The sequence below is a fragment of the Colobus angolensis genome, unplaced genomic scaffold (genome assembly GCF_000951035.1).
Source record: "Colobus angolensis palliatus isolate OR3802 unplaced genomic scaffold, Cang.pa_1.0 Scaffold207, whole genome shotgun sequence".
In the NCBI taxonomy this organism is placed as follows: Eukaryota; Metazoa; Chordata; class Mammalia; order Primates; family Cercopithecidae; genus Colobus; species Colobus angolensis.
Genome location: NW_012115233.1, coordinates 3624521 through 3639347, shown reverse-complemented (window position 1 = coordinate 3639347; position 14827 = coordinate 3624521). Strand labels below are relative to the sequence as shown.

Below are 14827 nucleotides of genomic sequence, written 5' to 3'. Positions count from 1 at the left end.
GTGGAAGGTGAGAGGTGGGTGTGGAAGGTGAGTGTGAGGTGGGTGTGGAAGTGAGTGTGAGGTGGGTGTGGAAGGTGAGAGGTGGGTGTGGAAGGAGGTGAGAGAGGTGGGTGTAGAAGGAGAGTGTGAGAGGTAGGTGTGGAGGTGAGTGTGAGGTGGATGTGGAAGGAAGTGTGAGGTGGGTGTGGAAGTGAGTGTGAGGTGGATGTGGAAGGAAGTGTGAGGTGGGTGTGGAAGTGAGTGTGAGGTGGGTGTGGAAGGTGAGACGTGGGTGTGGAAGGAGGAGACTGAGAGGTGGGGGCAGAAGTGTGAGGTGGGTGTGGAAGGAGTGTGAGAGGTGGGTGTGAATGGATGTGTGTTTGTGAGAGGCTGGTGTGGACAGAAGCATGCATGTGCAATGAGGAGCCTGGGCACGTGTGCATGCACCAGGCATTAGTGGCAGGAGAAGCACTGGCATGTGTCACTATCATGAGGGGACAGGGCAACAGCCCTGGTGGGAGGCCCCACCTGTGCCACACTAGGGAAAGCAGTGCCTGCACGTCTCCATCCACCAGCCTCCCGGAACTAAAGGGTCCACCGTGCGGCTCTGTCAAGGGGCCAGGTCAAGGACACAGGGACCCTGCCCGTGCCGGCCGAGGGCCGTAACTGGTGGCTGCTGTGCTTGGCCTCTTCCAGGTGTCAGGAAGACAGGGGCCACGCCACAGAGAGCTCTGCCAGGAGGCAGGAAGGCGGCACCCAGCCCAGTGGCGGGCTTGGGGCTTGCCAGGAGCAGAGGAGGGAGGCATGGGCTGGACAGGGGCCTGTGAATCTCGCTGCCACATTCATTCCCAGAGTCGTGGCTAGGGCTGGGGAGGTGCTGGGACTGCCAGCCCCTCGGGCTGTGTCTGGCCAGTCGGGAGCGGCATGGCCCTGCCCAGACCCTCCATAAAAGTGATGTGGCTGACCAGCAAGACACGGAGGGGAGCCTGGAGTCTCCAGACCTGTCCCTCTGTACCCATCTCAGTGGAAGCTGTTTTTTAAAGAGAGCAGCCAGAATCAGGACTCTTAAGTTGTAGAAAAGAAGCAGAGACCCCTTCAGGTCTAACTGACCCCGAAGCTGGCATGAAAGCTCTGAGTGGAACCCGTTCCTACCATGCCCTCCCGCAAGCTCCCGGGAGAGTTTCTAGAGCCACTGGGGGCTTCTTCACGTAGAGTCAAAGGGGCTGAATTGGGTCCGTAAAAGACAGTGGAGACAGAGCTTTCACCCATCTGCCTGCTAGGACCGCCCGGCTACATAAACACGGAAGCAGAGTCCCCGGAGCAAATTCACCTGCCTCACAAGTATTTCATCTGGCTTTGGGCTGCCACGTCCATCTCTGGGCCTCACTGTCCCCACTAGGGAATGAGGGTCCACAGAAGCGATCTCCAGCCCCCTTCCACCATTAGGGTTTTATGATTCTATGAACTGCTTCAACAGAGACTTAGGTAACTGTCATCTTAGCTACTGGATTTTTGAATAATCAAGGTCATTTCCATGGAAATAAACATTTAGAGAGGGATCCAGCAGCCTCTGAAAAATATAATCCCCTTGGAAAACTGGAGGTCAGATTACCAGGTGGTCCGCTGGGGACCACAGCCATGTCGTCTTGCCTCCTTTGCCACAAGAACACTCCGAGTGGCATGGGGGCACAGAGATACATGGCCATTCTTCACAACGCAGTCTGGCACATTATTTGGATTGAATCTCCAGAGGAACATACTAAAGAACCGCTTCCTTTTGTTTCCACTTTTTTTTTTGGAGACGGAGTCTCGCTCTGTCGCCCAGGCTGGAGTGCAGTGGCCAGATCTCAGCTCACTGCAAGCTCCGCCTCCCGGGTTTACGCCATTCTCCTGCCTCAGCCTCCCGAGTAGCTGGGACTACAAGCGCCTGACACCTCACCCGGCTAATTTTTTGTATTTTTAGTAGAGACGGGGTTTCACCGTGTTAGCCAGGATGGTCTCGATCTCCTGACCTTGTGATCTGCCCGTCTCGGCCTCCCAAAGTGCTGGGATTACAGGCTTGAGCCACCGCGCCCGGCCTGTTTCCACTTTTTATCTCGGTAGCAAGGAACGTTCTTTGAGACTCTCAAAGCTCCAGTTTGCTCATCCATGAAATGGGGCACATCACATATTTGCAAGGGATACACTCGGAATGGGGAAGCCCCCCCAAATCCCACAAGAGCACTGTGGCTATGTTCCCCCCATTTCCTAAATGTCTGAGAGCCTCCTTAAGGAAAAATACTGTATTTGGGGTGAAGAGAAGTCACTGTTCATGCTACCCCAACAGGCTCATGGCTTATGCTCCTTAGCCAGAGACTTGACCCCTACACCAGCTGAGAGCGCCAGCTCCAAAACGGTGCTGCTGACCCATGGCCACCCATTAAGCATCTGGGAGCATTCAATGAGTGAATGTCAAAGCTCTCTCTCGCCCACCGCCTGTGTTGTTAGGATTCCATGAGGTCAGGTCTTCCCGTGCCTGGCATGGCCATAATCCCGTTTAATACAGTCTGTTCTTCTACACGAGGGGCGGATCCTCCTCGGTCCTCCCTGCAGTTCTCCTCTGACACCACCACTCATGGTGTGTAATTAGTAGGCGCCAAGAACAAGGTGGGATCTGGGTGCGTTAAAGCATCCCCAGACACCTGGGATCACTTAGGGAGTACTCGTTACAAATGAGGCGAGGACTCATGGCTGAGGGTCCCTACTCTCTGCCAGACCGCCACAGATACTATAAATTCTGGGTCTGCCGAGAGTTGTTCTGATTTTTATAGAGAAAATTATTACATGGTCAACACTCCAGGCCCATAAAACTAACCAAATACAAGAGAGGCGTTGTATGCTGAAGCCCTGAGAGGCTGTCTGAATTCTGAATTTTTTCCCTTTGAAGTCAGATGTCCCCAAAGAACCCTTATGAAACGGTTTATTGACTAACATGGAATATGCAAAAATGTTTATGTGCCTGAAGAGCCATTCCCCTGCCAAGTATGTCCTGGGGGTATGGCTCTGCCACTGACAAGTTAAGGTCCTTTGCAAGAAAACCTGAAGAACCTTTGCTCTGAACTCCAACATGGCACGGCCCTCCCCATACACTACACCCGCAGTGATTTTAAAGTTAACGAGTAGGGCCCCTTTCCTCCCAGGTGGCCAAAGCCAGAAAGATCTCCTCCTTGAAACTATGAGTGCCCAAATTAAGGCAGAAACCGCTCCCCATCCCCCAGTGGGAAGTCTCCTTGTCCTGGAGAAAGAACTGCACAGGGTGTCCCTCTCCCCTGTGTTCTGAAAACAAGAAATGAATTTACCCCAAATCTAGGAGGGGCTCAGAAATCAGCAACAATTCAATTATGGTTTGTAATCGCTTAGGGTAGAGAATGGTACGTAGTGTTCATTATGGTACTAACACGATTCAGTTGGTAGTGGTGGCCTGGAAAGCAGGAGGGGAAACAGTCTGATGCTATCTCTGGCTCTACAGGAAGAGTGCTGTAATTGATTAATGATGTCTGCCATGAGTATGGAAGGGGTAGGGGAGCACATGTATCACGCACTTCCATTCCTGACTGGGGAAGGGGCTGTAGGTGATACAGTATTCTTCAGGGCCATGACGTGGAGACAGGCAAGCTACATCACAAGTGAAATGATTTGTGGTTACCTTTTCTCAGTTGTTGTCACACGCTCCAGGAGGCTCTAAAGTCTAAGGTGGTGGCTGGCTCAGTACAACATGTGACTAGGAACCCTGGCCTCAGGCTGTCTGCTCCTTAGCTCCCCCCAGGAGCACCCACAGCTGCTCATCAGACCCTGCCTATCCTGTCCTGCCTTTCTGGGTCCCAGATTCCTCCTGTGCACAGATGTCATGGGAAGGGCATGAGGGTTAATGACACAATATACTCAAAGAGCGTCACACTCTTGACTCCAAGAAAGTGTTCAATAAACATCTGCAAAAAGATGTTATTCTTATTCCTACCTGTGGCCCCTGTGGCCACTTAGTGGACCTAGCTAAGCCTCAGTTTCCTCGTGTCGTACAGGGCAAATAATGGCATTTGCTGCTGTCCCTGGAATGATGAGGGAACACCAAGGGGCCACACAGATTACAAGCACCCCACCCACTTTAAGTGTGCAAGTAAACCCTGCCTTTGTATTAAAAAAAATTAAAGGCCATGCTTTATTCAGATTTTCTCAGTTTTGCCTTCATGTCCCTTTTCCATTCTGGGATTCCATGGAGGGCCCCAAATGACATTTAGTCGTCATGCCCCCTTAGACTCTTCTGAGCTGTGACAGTTTCTTAGAATCTCGTTTTTGATGACCTTGACCGTGGGGAGGATTGGCCAGGTACTTTGTAGATTGTCCCCTTCTTGGGATTTGTCTGATGTTTTTCTCATGATTGCAATGGGGTGGTGGGTTACTGGGAGGAACACCATAGAGGTCAAATGTAGTTTTTATATATCATATCAAGGGGAAATTCCGTCAAATTGGCTTATTGTTGTTGATGTTGACCTTGATCATCTGACTGAGTCTGGGTGTGTCGTTTTCTCCACTGCAAGGCGACTCTTGCCCCCTTCCATATAGTGCTCTCTGGAAGGACCTCGCTGTGCACAGCCCACACTAAAGGAGTGAGAAGTTATGCTCTGGGTCCTTGAGGGCGGGGCATCTACAGACATTATTTGGGCCTATTCTCCCTGGGAGGCTTTCCTCTTCTCCTCCAGCCACAGTATTTTTGTAATTCGTATGTACTGCAAAAAGATTCTTCCTGTTGCCATAATGGAGGACAAGCTGTACAAAACCCCCAAAACTCCTTAATCAGAATCTCAACCCCAGCTCCTGCCTGTCAGGCTGGGCCAATCCTATCCCCCAAATCTGTGCCAACACAAAAGGCCAGGTAGGTGCACGGGGCCTCATGCACTGGGTGCTGGGGTCTGGGTGTTGGGGCAGGGGGAACTCACCATGTTATGCTTGAGGATTCGCTGCACCACGGGGGTGAACACCTCGATGACTACCATGGACCGGGGCCGCTCTCTGCAGTGCTGGGGAGAGAGTGGGGTACAGTTACCGTGGGCCTAAGAATGTTCCGACCGCAGCCCGGGGCTGCTAGCAGGGCTGGAGACAGTGAGCCCAGCTGTGGGTACCTGGGTTCCATTGATGAACACTGTTGCACCGTTTTCTAAAAATGAATTTATTTTGGAGGGGGGGCCAGTTCTACGTTCAGAGCAGAATGGAGAGGAAGGTAGAGAGCTTTCCCAGATATCCCCTCCTCCGGCACGCACGGCCTCCCCAACTATCACTGCACATGTTTCTATTAAGGATGGGGTGGAGGCGTTCCAGGCCCAGAAACGTACCCTGGGCACTCAGGCCAGCGGGCACGTGGGGCACTGGAAAAAGAATCCTAGTGGAGAGACAGGGCCCAAGAGGACAACACAATGCTGTTTCCCTTTCCTGTCCCTTGAGGCACACACAGAGGACTCCCTGGGTAGGGGGTAAAGTGCACTACGGTCCCCTTTCCTCCCAGGTGCTTGCGTTTCCACCTCACAAGCTGGTCTCATTGGTGGACACAGCCCACGCCTCCCCAAAGGACCGTGCAGTGTAACAAATGTAGCATGTACACCCTGTGGGGTATTTGCTACAATGGATAAGCCCACACTGACACATCATTGTTACCCAGAGTCCACAGGTGACTTTAGGGTTCACTCTTGGTGCTGTGTGTTCTGGGTGTTTAGATAAATGTCTGATGTCCTGGAGCCACCACTGTAATATCATAGGAAGTCGTTTCACTCCCTAAAAATCCTCTGTGCTCAGCCAATTTATCCTTCCCTCTCCCCAACTCCTGGCAACCACCGATCTTTTTACTGTCTGTGTAATTTTGCTTTTCCCAGAATGTCCTGTAGTTGGAATTATGCAGTGTGCAGCCTCTCCAGATGGGCTCCTCTCACTTCCTCACGTGCATTTAAAGTTCCCCCTTTCTCTTCGTGGTCTACTAGCTCATTTCTTTTTAGTGCTGAATAACACTCCATTGTCTGGGCGTTCCACAGTTTATCCATTCACCCACTGGAAGGCATTTTGGGTGCTTCCAGGTTCTCGCAGTCATGAATACACCCGCTGTAACATGTACATGCAGACGTTGGTGTGGACAGGTGTGTTGAAGTCATCTGAGGAAATACCTAGGAGTGCCACAGCCTTAAAAGTTTTTTCTTTTTTTCTTTTTTTGGAGTTAAAAAAGTAGATGAGATGAGAGCTTTTGTTTGCTTTTTGTTTGATTTGGACCTTAAAGCTTGAGACTGTTTCAGATGGTACACAATGGCGTCCTGACATGGTCCTTATTTAATATATAATGAGACTTTTGTGAAGCTAAGACTCTGCGTGTGTGGTCTGAAAGACCTTGGAAATTGGGTATGATAATACGAGGGCTTTGGCATTGGAACACCAGGGTGTTGAAAATTCTGTGACTCTTCAATTGGTGGCTTTAGCACTCGGGTGGCAGTCTGCAGGCCCAATTCACCACCAGTGTGGTGTTTTGTTTTTCAGATTGGAAAGGAAGCCCTTCACAGGCTGTGCAGACAAGGCCCAGCCCTCCCTCGTGTCCTGCATACATTTATCACCCACCCGGCCCCTGGATGAGGATGCTGGACCCGGGATAAGAGAAATCAGGGCTCCCCTGAGAAAGCAAGATGAATAAACTTTCCTCAGACCTTGGAATTTGGCAGGAGGTTGGCAGAGCAGACGCAGCGCGGGAGGCTTTGGTCCCCTCAAGCTCTCCTCTCTGGGCTCCAACTCCCAGAGGGAAAACAGCCAAAGAAGCATCCCACGTGGCTGGGACCCCCCTCCCTCCAAAAGGCAGACGGCCCTCTTTGAAACACCCACACGGGATTACAGCAAAGAATGCCAAAAAGGATAACTTTTTCTACCTCACCCTTTTCCAAACTGTGCTACCAGGAACGCTGAGGTAAGAAACACAGTGAGACAAGTGAAGCCTCAGGTAGGAAACACAGTGAGGCAAGTGTATCTTGTTCTACAACAAATATCCAGTGTTCTAGAACCAGAGTTTGAGAATCATGAGAGCTGGGAGAAATCCTAAGCTCGCAAGCAGGGGGCAGGTTTGGGTTAAACTGGACAGGAGATGGAGGAGGTGACCTGCGGTGACAGGCAGAGGAGCAGCTAGCTGTTCTCTCAGGATACTGGGTTATTTAACTCCACGCTGCTGGGGGCATGATACCCATGAGGCCCAGGGGCAGAGAAGGCCCTCGTGTGCCCGGAGAAGCCCGGGGCCTGTGTGTATCCACACCTGTACACATGCACACACACACACACACACGCACACACACGCACGCTCGTGGGCGTTCACTCCCTGGGCCTGGGGGCACACATTGCACATGCCCACATTAAGGATGGGGGCAGAGGTTGTTCCAGGCCCTGACAAGTACCCTGGGCACTCAGACCAGCAGGTGTGTGGGTCACTAGAAAAGGAATCCTCATAGGGAGGCAGACTCCAGGAGGACAACAGAATCTTGTCTCCCTTTCAAAGCTCCTGTCCCCTGACACATACACCCTGGGGCGGGGGGCCGGGGGAGGGCAAGGGAAATCAAGCGCACCACAGGCCCGTTTCCTCCTGGGGCCTGCTGTTCCACCCCACAGGCGGGTCCCACTGCTGTACACAGCCCACACCTCTCCAAAGGACAGCAGGTGACCTGGGCAGGAGGCCGGTAATGGGAGCGTGGAGGGATGAGGACCAGCTGAGCGGGGCAGCAGGGGTATGACAGGGAAGCGCTGAGAACATGTCTTTCCAACGACATACAATTATTACACTAAAAAAACCACACACAGCGAAGAACAAAACAGGTCTGTGTGCTGGTTCGGCCTGAGCCGAGAAGATGTGCTCTGGGAATGAGAAATGCCTGGTCCCCGATGTGCCCTGGGCATATCCTATGTGAAGCCCACTGCAAGGCTGGTGCCGGGTGCCTGGCAGCGGATGCCCTGCTCCACGGCTCCTCTAAGCTAACCTGGAGCACCATGCTGCCTCCCGTGTTCAGGGAAAGCCCCACAGCCGCACCCCACCGTGGGCCAGCCACTGCGCAGAGGAACCTTGGCTAATAATAACCCAGCTCTGACGTCAGGAGCCCAGGAAATCTGCAGCAACCTGTCTCCCAAGACAGCCGGGAAGTGATTCCAAGAAAAAGCAAGATGTTCCCCCTCTGACTCTTTGTCACCTGTCTGGCAGAGAGGTGGGTGTAACCCTAAGGATGGGTGCCTGGCATGCCCTCCGCCTGTATCTGGGACGATGGCCCAAGACTGTGGGGCCCAGGTTTTCGGCCTTTCTGTGCAAACCCGATCCCCAGTGTGCACACACCGAGGGAGGCAGCCCCCTGCAGCCAGACCCCAGCTCAGCAACCCCGTACCTTGCAAAAGAATTCACAGAGATCTGGTGGTGGGTGGTTGTTTTCCAGCAAAGGAGCGATTGCCTGAAACACAACAAACAAGGATCAGGAACTGGGGGGTAGACAGCCACGAAAAGACTTCGAACAATCTCCAGGCCATATTGTGAAGAGAAAAAAACAAATGCAGGGCGACACACCGTGCATCACATCATTCATATTAAAAGCAAAATAAAATAAAATAAAATAAAAAACCCAAAACCCAAAAAATCCACAACCATATCTGTCTGTGTGGGTTTGTCACCACCTGAAAACAAGATGTTTCTGAAGAGGGCACTGGGATGGGATGATATCCTCTTTTCCTGATGAAAACATACTCATACTCACGAAATACTTGCAAAATTGGCCAGGCACAGTGGCTCACGCCTGTAATCCCAGCACTTTGGGAGGCCAAGGCAGGTAGATCACTCGAGGTCAGGAATTCAAGACCAGCCTGACCAACATGGTGAAACTCTGTCTCTACCAAAAATACAAAAATTAGCTGGGCGTGGTGGCACGCCCCTGTAATCCCAGCTACTCAGGAGGTTGAGGCAGGAGAATCACTTGAACTCAGGAGGTGGAGTTGCAGTGAGCTGTGGGCGACAGAGAGACTCTGTCTCAAAAAAAAAAAAAAAAGAAAGAAAGAAAAAGAAATACTTGCAAAATGATATTTTAAATAAAATTAAAAGTTCTATCACAGCTAGTGTGGCTGGGGTCGGGGTCTGAACTTGAACCTAGATTCAGCTCGCAGCCCACGTTCTTCACCACCATGGTGCGTGCCTTCCATAGTGAGCCGGACCACAGCTGGGGTTTGGACTCCTGGTCCAAGACCAACAACAGTTACTATTGCCTGGCCAATGGAATGAACAAAACCAACTCAAGCTATGGTACAAAAATTAGCGCATAAAAAAACTACCAAGCACGTGGGAGAAGACTAATTGCCAATAGGGCAAATAAGAGGATGTAACTGTTGGAATGAAAGGAGGCTCCAGAAGTTGTCATAATAATGACAACAGCAATAGTAATAAAAGAATGCTAGGCCAGGCGCGGTGGCTCAAGCCTGTAATCCCAGCACTTTGGGAGGCCGAGATGGGCAGATCACGAGGTCAGGAGATTGAGACCATCTTGGCTAACATGGTGAAACCCCATCTCTACTAAAAAAATACAAAAAACTAGCCGGGCGCGGTGGCGGGCGCCTGTAGTCCCAGCTACCCGGAGGCTGAGGCAGGAGAATGGCTTAAACCTGCGAGGCGGAGCTTGCAGTGAGCTGAGATCCGGCCACTGCACTCTAGCCTGGGCGACAGAGCGAGACTCCGTCTCAAAAAAAAAAAGAATGCTAGAAGAGGAGGCTGTAAAACGCAGGGGTGAGGGTCAGACCCTCAGATCAAATTCTTTCCTGTTCTCAGGCATTCCTGCTGAGCCGGGAAGCTCAACCCGACCCAACTAAGCGTTCAGTTCAGCCATATTAGCTGGATAAATGCAGCCTGGATTTCTCGGATCAAAGTTTCTTTCTCAGGCTTGTCCTGAATGCAAGCCCTTGTCCTCCATCCAGGGCTTCCAGGCACCCAGTGGGACCCACAGGTGTTGCTGGCAGGGAGAAGAAGGCAGTACCTCCTTCTGGCTCTCACGTTTGCTCCCGGTTCTGCAGCAGCCCATCTTACCACTTTGCCTTTGCACATGGAAGTTCCCCTGCCTGGAACACCTTCCCCAGCTTGCTCCGTTTACCTGACATTTTCCTATCTCTCCTTTTAAGATTCAGCTTGGTCATCTCCTCCTGGAAGTCCTCCATCATCATTCTCCCAGTACCCTCCCTGACACAGGTTAAGTACCTATCCTCTGTACCCCCACCAACACCCAGAACAAACCTCAGCCCTTGGCTATGGTATTTTTGTATTATCTGTTGACCCGCCAGGTTCTCTCAGCATACATTCAATCCTCAATGGCAGGCCTCATGTCTCGTCCAGCTCTCTATCTGTGGGACAGAGTTAGTGTCTGGCACATAGTTAAACTCACATGCTCAGCAAAGTACGTTAAATGAATGGATGAATTAATACTATGCCGGAAAAAGGTGGTGGTGAGTGACTGGGGGTGCCCAGGTTGACTTGTTCTCCTGTTCTGGCAAGAGAAGGCAACGGATAGTCAGGGTGAGAGCATGGAGAAAACCTCTATATTGTTAGCAAACACCCACTGAGGGCTGACTATGTGCCAGACACTGGAGGTGACAGCAAAGGCAGAAGCTGCTGCCTTGACTCTCTACAATCAAAGGCCTGCGGTCCACCTCATTTTGTGCATACCATAACCAGTTTGGCTCGCCAGGGCCGACTGAGTGGGTCCCTCAAGGCCTCGATTCGGCTAAAGGAGTCTGAGGGGCCTAGTGACTGATGCTGCTCTTGTTCTGTACCTTGCAGCCAGGAGACATCCCAGGCAGCTTAGTTCCAAGGTCCCCTCCTGGGCACAAAAGGCTCTGCCTCTTGCTTCTATTTCATCTCCCATCCGCCTGCTTCTCATTTCCTTATGCTTTACGCTCCAGAAATGCTGAAGCTTCCAGAACGCACCACGTTGCTTTAAATCTTTGTGCCCTTGCACATTGTTTCTTCTCTCTGGGATGCTTTTATCCCATTTTGCCACCTGGAAAACTCCTACTGATCCTTCAAAACCCAGCTCAGATATCACTACCTCCAGGAAGCTCTCTGGCTTCTTTCCCAGGGGAGTTTATCACTCTACTTACTCTCTGCACTCAATGTCTCTATGTTTTGCAGTGATCACTTTTGTCTTCTTACAGTAGATGACGAACTCCTTGGGGACTAGGTTATCTGAATTCAAATACACAGCACGGTGCTGACCATCTAGCAGGTGCGATTTCATTGCTTTCTTCTCTCAAGTGAGAGTTAGATTTCGTAGCTAAAAGTCATCCAGGAAGATATTTTACCCCAAAAATGCTTACGTCATGGTAGAGTCCCAGAAAATAGCATCTCACTTTATGTATCACAGGGAATTAAATCCAAGTTCTATTTGTGGATTAATTGGCAGACATGTCCTGGGACAAGAAAGAGGACGTTTACCTTTCAGCTAATGGGGTGATGCCTCTGAATAAATTACACGGTCTCTGCCATCTCCTGCCTTCAACTCCCTAGGCAGACTCAGGAAGGAGGAGGCGATTATGATACATTTGCTACAAACCTCAAAGACAGATAATTACACTCCCTCTCCCATCAACTGGGGCTCTGAAATGTGCAAAGGCAGAGGGAGATGCGACCAGCTTGCTAGAAAAGACAAAACGGAGCAAGGCCAGATGCTCCGGTAGATTACGCAGGCGCCAGAATTACCCCAAACCAGGAAAAGGGTTGTAGGCTCCAGGAGGCGGAGGTGGGTGGAGGGTGCATGTGCGAGAGGAACTTACCACAATGATGTTTTCATGCTCCTGGGCGGTCAAGTTTGTGTTCTAAAGGATGGAAGGCAGACAGCAGGAGGAAAAGAAAACAAAAGAAAATGAAGAAAACGAGCATTTGGATTTCAAGATCCACAGTTTCGAAACATCTTCAGCGTCACAGACCAACTGTCACCGTCATTTTTTCTTAATTAAACAGATCTGAACACCCTCAGAGACAAGGTTGGGAAGGGGGAAAAAGTATGGGTTTTGGGGCAGGGAGAACTGAGTTCTTATCCCTGTTTCAGGGCTTGAGTTATGTGACCTCGAGTGAGTCGAGTCTGGGGGAGGCTGTTTCTGCTTTGGTCAGCGGGGTTTCCAGTAACCTCATTAGGCTGTTGGGAGAGGATCTGGTCCTTGTCAAAGTGAAATTGCTGAGAAGCCAGGGGGCAGGTTCATAATAAGTGTGTAAAGAAACAGACCTTTTAAGAGTCCTAATGCTGTGCCAGGCAGCCTTTTAGGAGTAACACGTATATGATTTCAGTGTTTCTCAAACTAAGTTCCCAGGGAACACGACGTTCTGTGAGTGGACCCGAGATGTTATAGCTGAATTCAAATTCTAGCAACTGACTTGCCAAAACATAATTAGGTTGAATGGATTACATCTGCTGAGATTTTAGGGGTCCTGCTTCCTTCCCAACCTGGACTTCTCTTAAATAATTGGTAACCGTTACAGGTTGAACATCCCTTACTGAAATGCTTGGGAACATGTGTTTTGGATTTCCATTTTTTAAAAAATTTTGGAATATCTGCATTATACTTAACCAGTTGAGCATCCTAGTCTGAGAATCCAAAACCTGAAACTCTCCAATGAGCATTTCCTTTGAGTGTCATGTTGGTGCTCAGAACGTTTTGGACTTTGGGCCAGGAATGGTGGTTCACGACTGTAATCTCAGCACTTTGGGAGGCCAAGGAGGGTGGATTGCTCGAGGCCAGCCAGGGGTTCAAGATCAGCCTGGCCAACATGGCAAAACCCCATCTCTACAAAAAATACAAAAATTATCTGGGCATGGTGGTGGGCACTTGTAATCCCCGTTACTCGGGAGGCTGAGGCAGAAGAAATATTTGAACCCAGAAAGCGGAGGCTGCAGTGAGCCGAGATTATGCCATCACACTCCAGCCTGGGCGACAGAGCGAGACTGTCTCTAAAAAAGAAAGTTCTGGACTTTGGAGCTTTTCAGGTTTCGGGACTAGAGATGCTCGACCTGTGCCGCCATCTGTGAGTACATGAATAAGGAAAGAGACGGATGTGCCATAAACAAGGAATAATTTCTTGCTAGTTTCATGGTGTGTTCCGCTTTGCTTGTCTGTTTTGGTGGACACACAGTGGTGCCGATTCGTATTTCCTAACAGAGCCACGTTGGCTGCTTGTAAAGAGACCCCTCATTTGAACAGTGTTGGCAAGATCAATTGTTCTGGTTCTAGACAGAGCCCCATGGCTCCTACCACCTAGATAGGCTTAAGGCATATGGGGGTGTCTAATGTGTTGACAGCAGCCAAGGCAAAAGAAAAGCTCGCGAGCTATGAATTGGCTTATGCCCAATAAACTGGCTCCCCGAGGGCTGCGGGAGACCGTGAAGCTGGGTCAGCGTCTGAACAACACGAGTCTCTACAGGTCCCCATGAGACGTCCTGACCTAGGTGAGGCCAGACCCAAGACACCTAGACTCCAGGCATGTGAAAGGATGTTTTTTGGATTTGAACACCCTTTTTCCTCTAGTGGATATGAGTGGAGTTTGAGCAGCCTGTTTATGGTAGATTATTAACTATCAGTCATTTTTCAGCCTGGGGGAAAGCCTGGCCTTGGTCTCTCATTATGACTGCGGATGAGCTCTCTATGCCTCAGGCACTGTGTAAGAGCTTTGTTTTGCTCATGCCACCAATTTCTTTTGATTATGACAGGTTCTCTACTATCCCATTGACTGATCAGCTGCCTGAGACCGACGGGATGCAGTGACTAGCAGGTGCAGGGTAATATGGGGTGGAGTGAGGATACGAACCCGTCTGTTCTGACTCCAAAGTCTGTATTTCCTGCCACTGAGCTATAGTGCTCCACCACCCATTCAAGAGGCAGTTCCTTATTTTGGGCTGCCAAGGGCAGCTCGACACATCCATCCCTTGCCCCTACCCACACACCTTTTCAGGAAGGCTTTGGTGACCATGGACACCACTTCCTTTGTCCCAGTCACAAGGCAGCCCATGTATTCTACAGGGAGCCTTCTCTCCACCAGGGCCATTTTCCACCCGCGGTAGAGCATGTCCACTAATAGCCACTGCATTAGAGGGAACACCTGACTCTCAAGCTAAGTGGCCACTCTACATATAACTCAACAGAGGCCTGGGAGGGTGGAGACAGCCAGCTTTGCTTTGCTGGTGGACGGACAGTTCTTTCTCAGAACTGTTTTGCATCCTTAACAGCTCCCTCCACGATGCCCCTCTGCCTGCTCCCTCCTGATCCTTCCACTTTCTAGTCGGTCTGGTGATGCCTGGAACCTCTCCAGAGGAGGCCTTGCAAACAACGTGAGTAAACAGAACAGAGAAAGAACCCAGCCCCAAAACAGGGCACGGAGGTCGAAGGCAGGTGTTTGTTTTTCCAGCTACTAGCTCCAGACACCTGGCTGAGGGCGCTTACGGGGTTCAGACCACAGCCATCCCTTATGACAGTGAGAAGGTGGCCCTGTATCAAAGGCCCTTGCACGTTAGGCACAGTGCCAAGCCCTTCATATGGATGAGAGCATCTCATCCTCCGTCCTATGAAATGGGTACTCATCTCAGACCCAATTTACAGAAAACAACTGGGCACAGAGAGGCCTAGCAACTTGTCCAAGGTCACTCAGCTACTGAGGGCAGGACAAGGTCCTTCTGACCCCACAACACGCACTCTTAATCTACACAGTCACATACTTGCCAAAAAGTCTCTGCCAACCCAGGTTTAGGACACATCTATGTGCAGGGGTATAAGCTTCACCATTGGGCAGACCCGGGTGAGC

The 14827-nt window shown here is 50.7% G+C and overlaps 1 protein-coding gene across 2 annotated transcripts in view; it reads right to left on the bottom strand.

Moving 5' to 3' along the window:
- The window catches only part of CMIP (c-Maf inducing protein), a 265419-nt gene that overhangs the window by 41352 nt on the left and 209240 nt on the right, over positions 1-14827 (bottom strand). For both annotated transcript variants that reach the window (XM_011942159.1, XM_011942160.1), the window contains 3 exons: positions 11812-11853; positions 8397-8459; positions 4953-5033 (listed from right to left, as the gene is read on the bottom strand). In XM_011942159.1, the coding sequence (XP_011797549.1) occupies positions 4953-5033; positions 8397-8459; positions 11812-11853 (186 nt within the window). The remainder of the gene's footprint in view (positions 1-4952; positions 5034-8396; positions 8460-11811; positions 11854-14827) is intronic.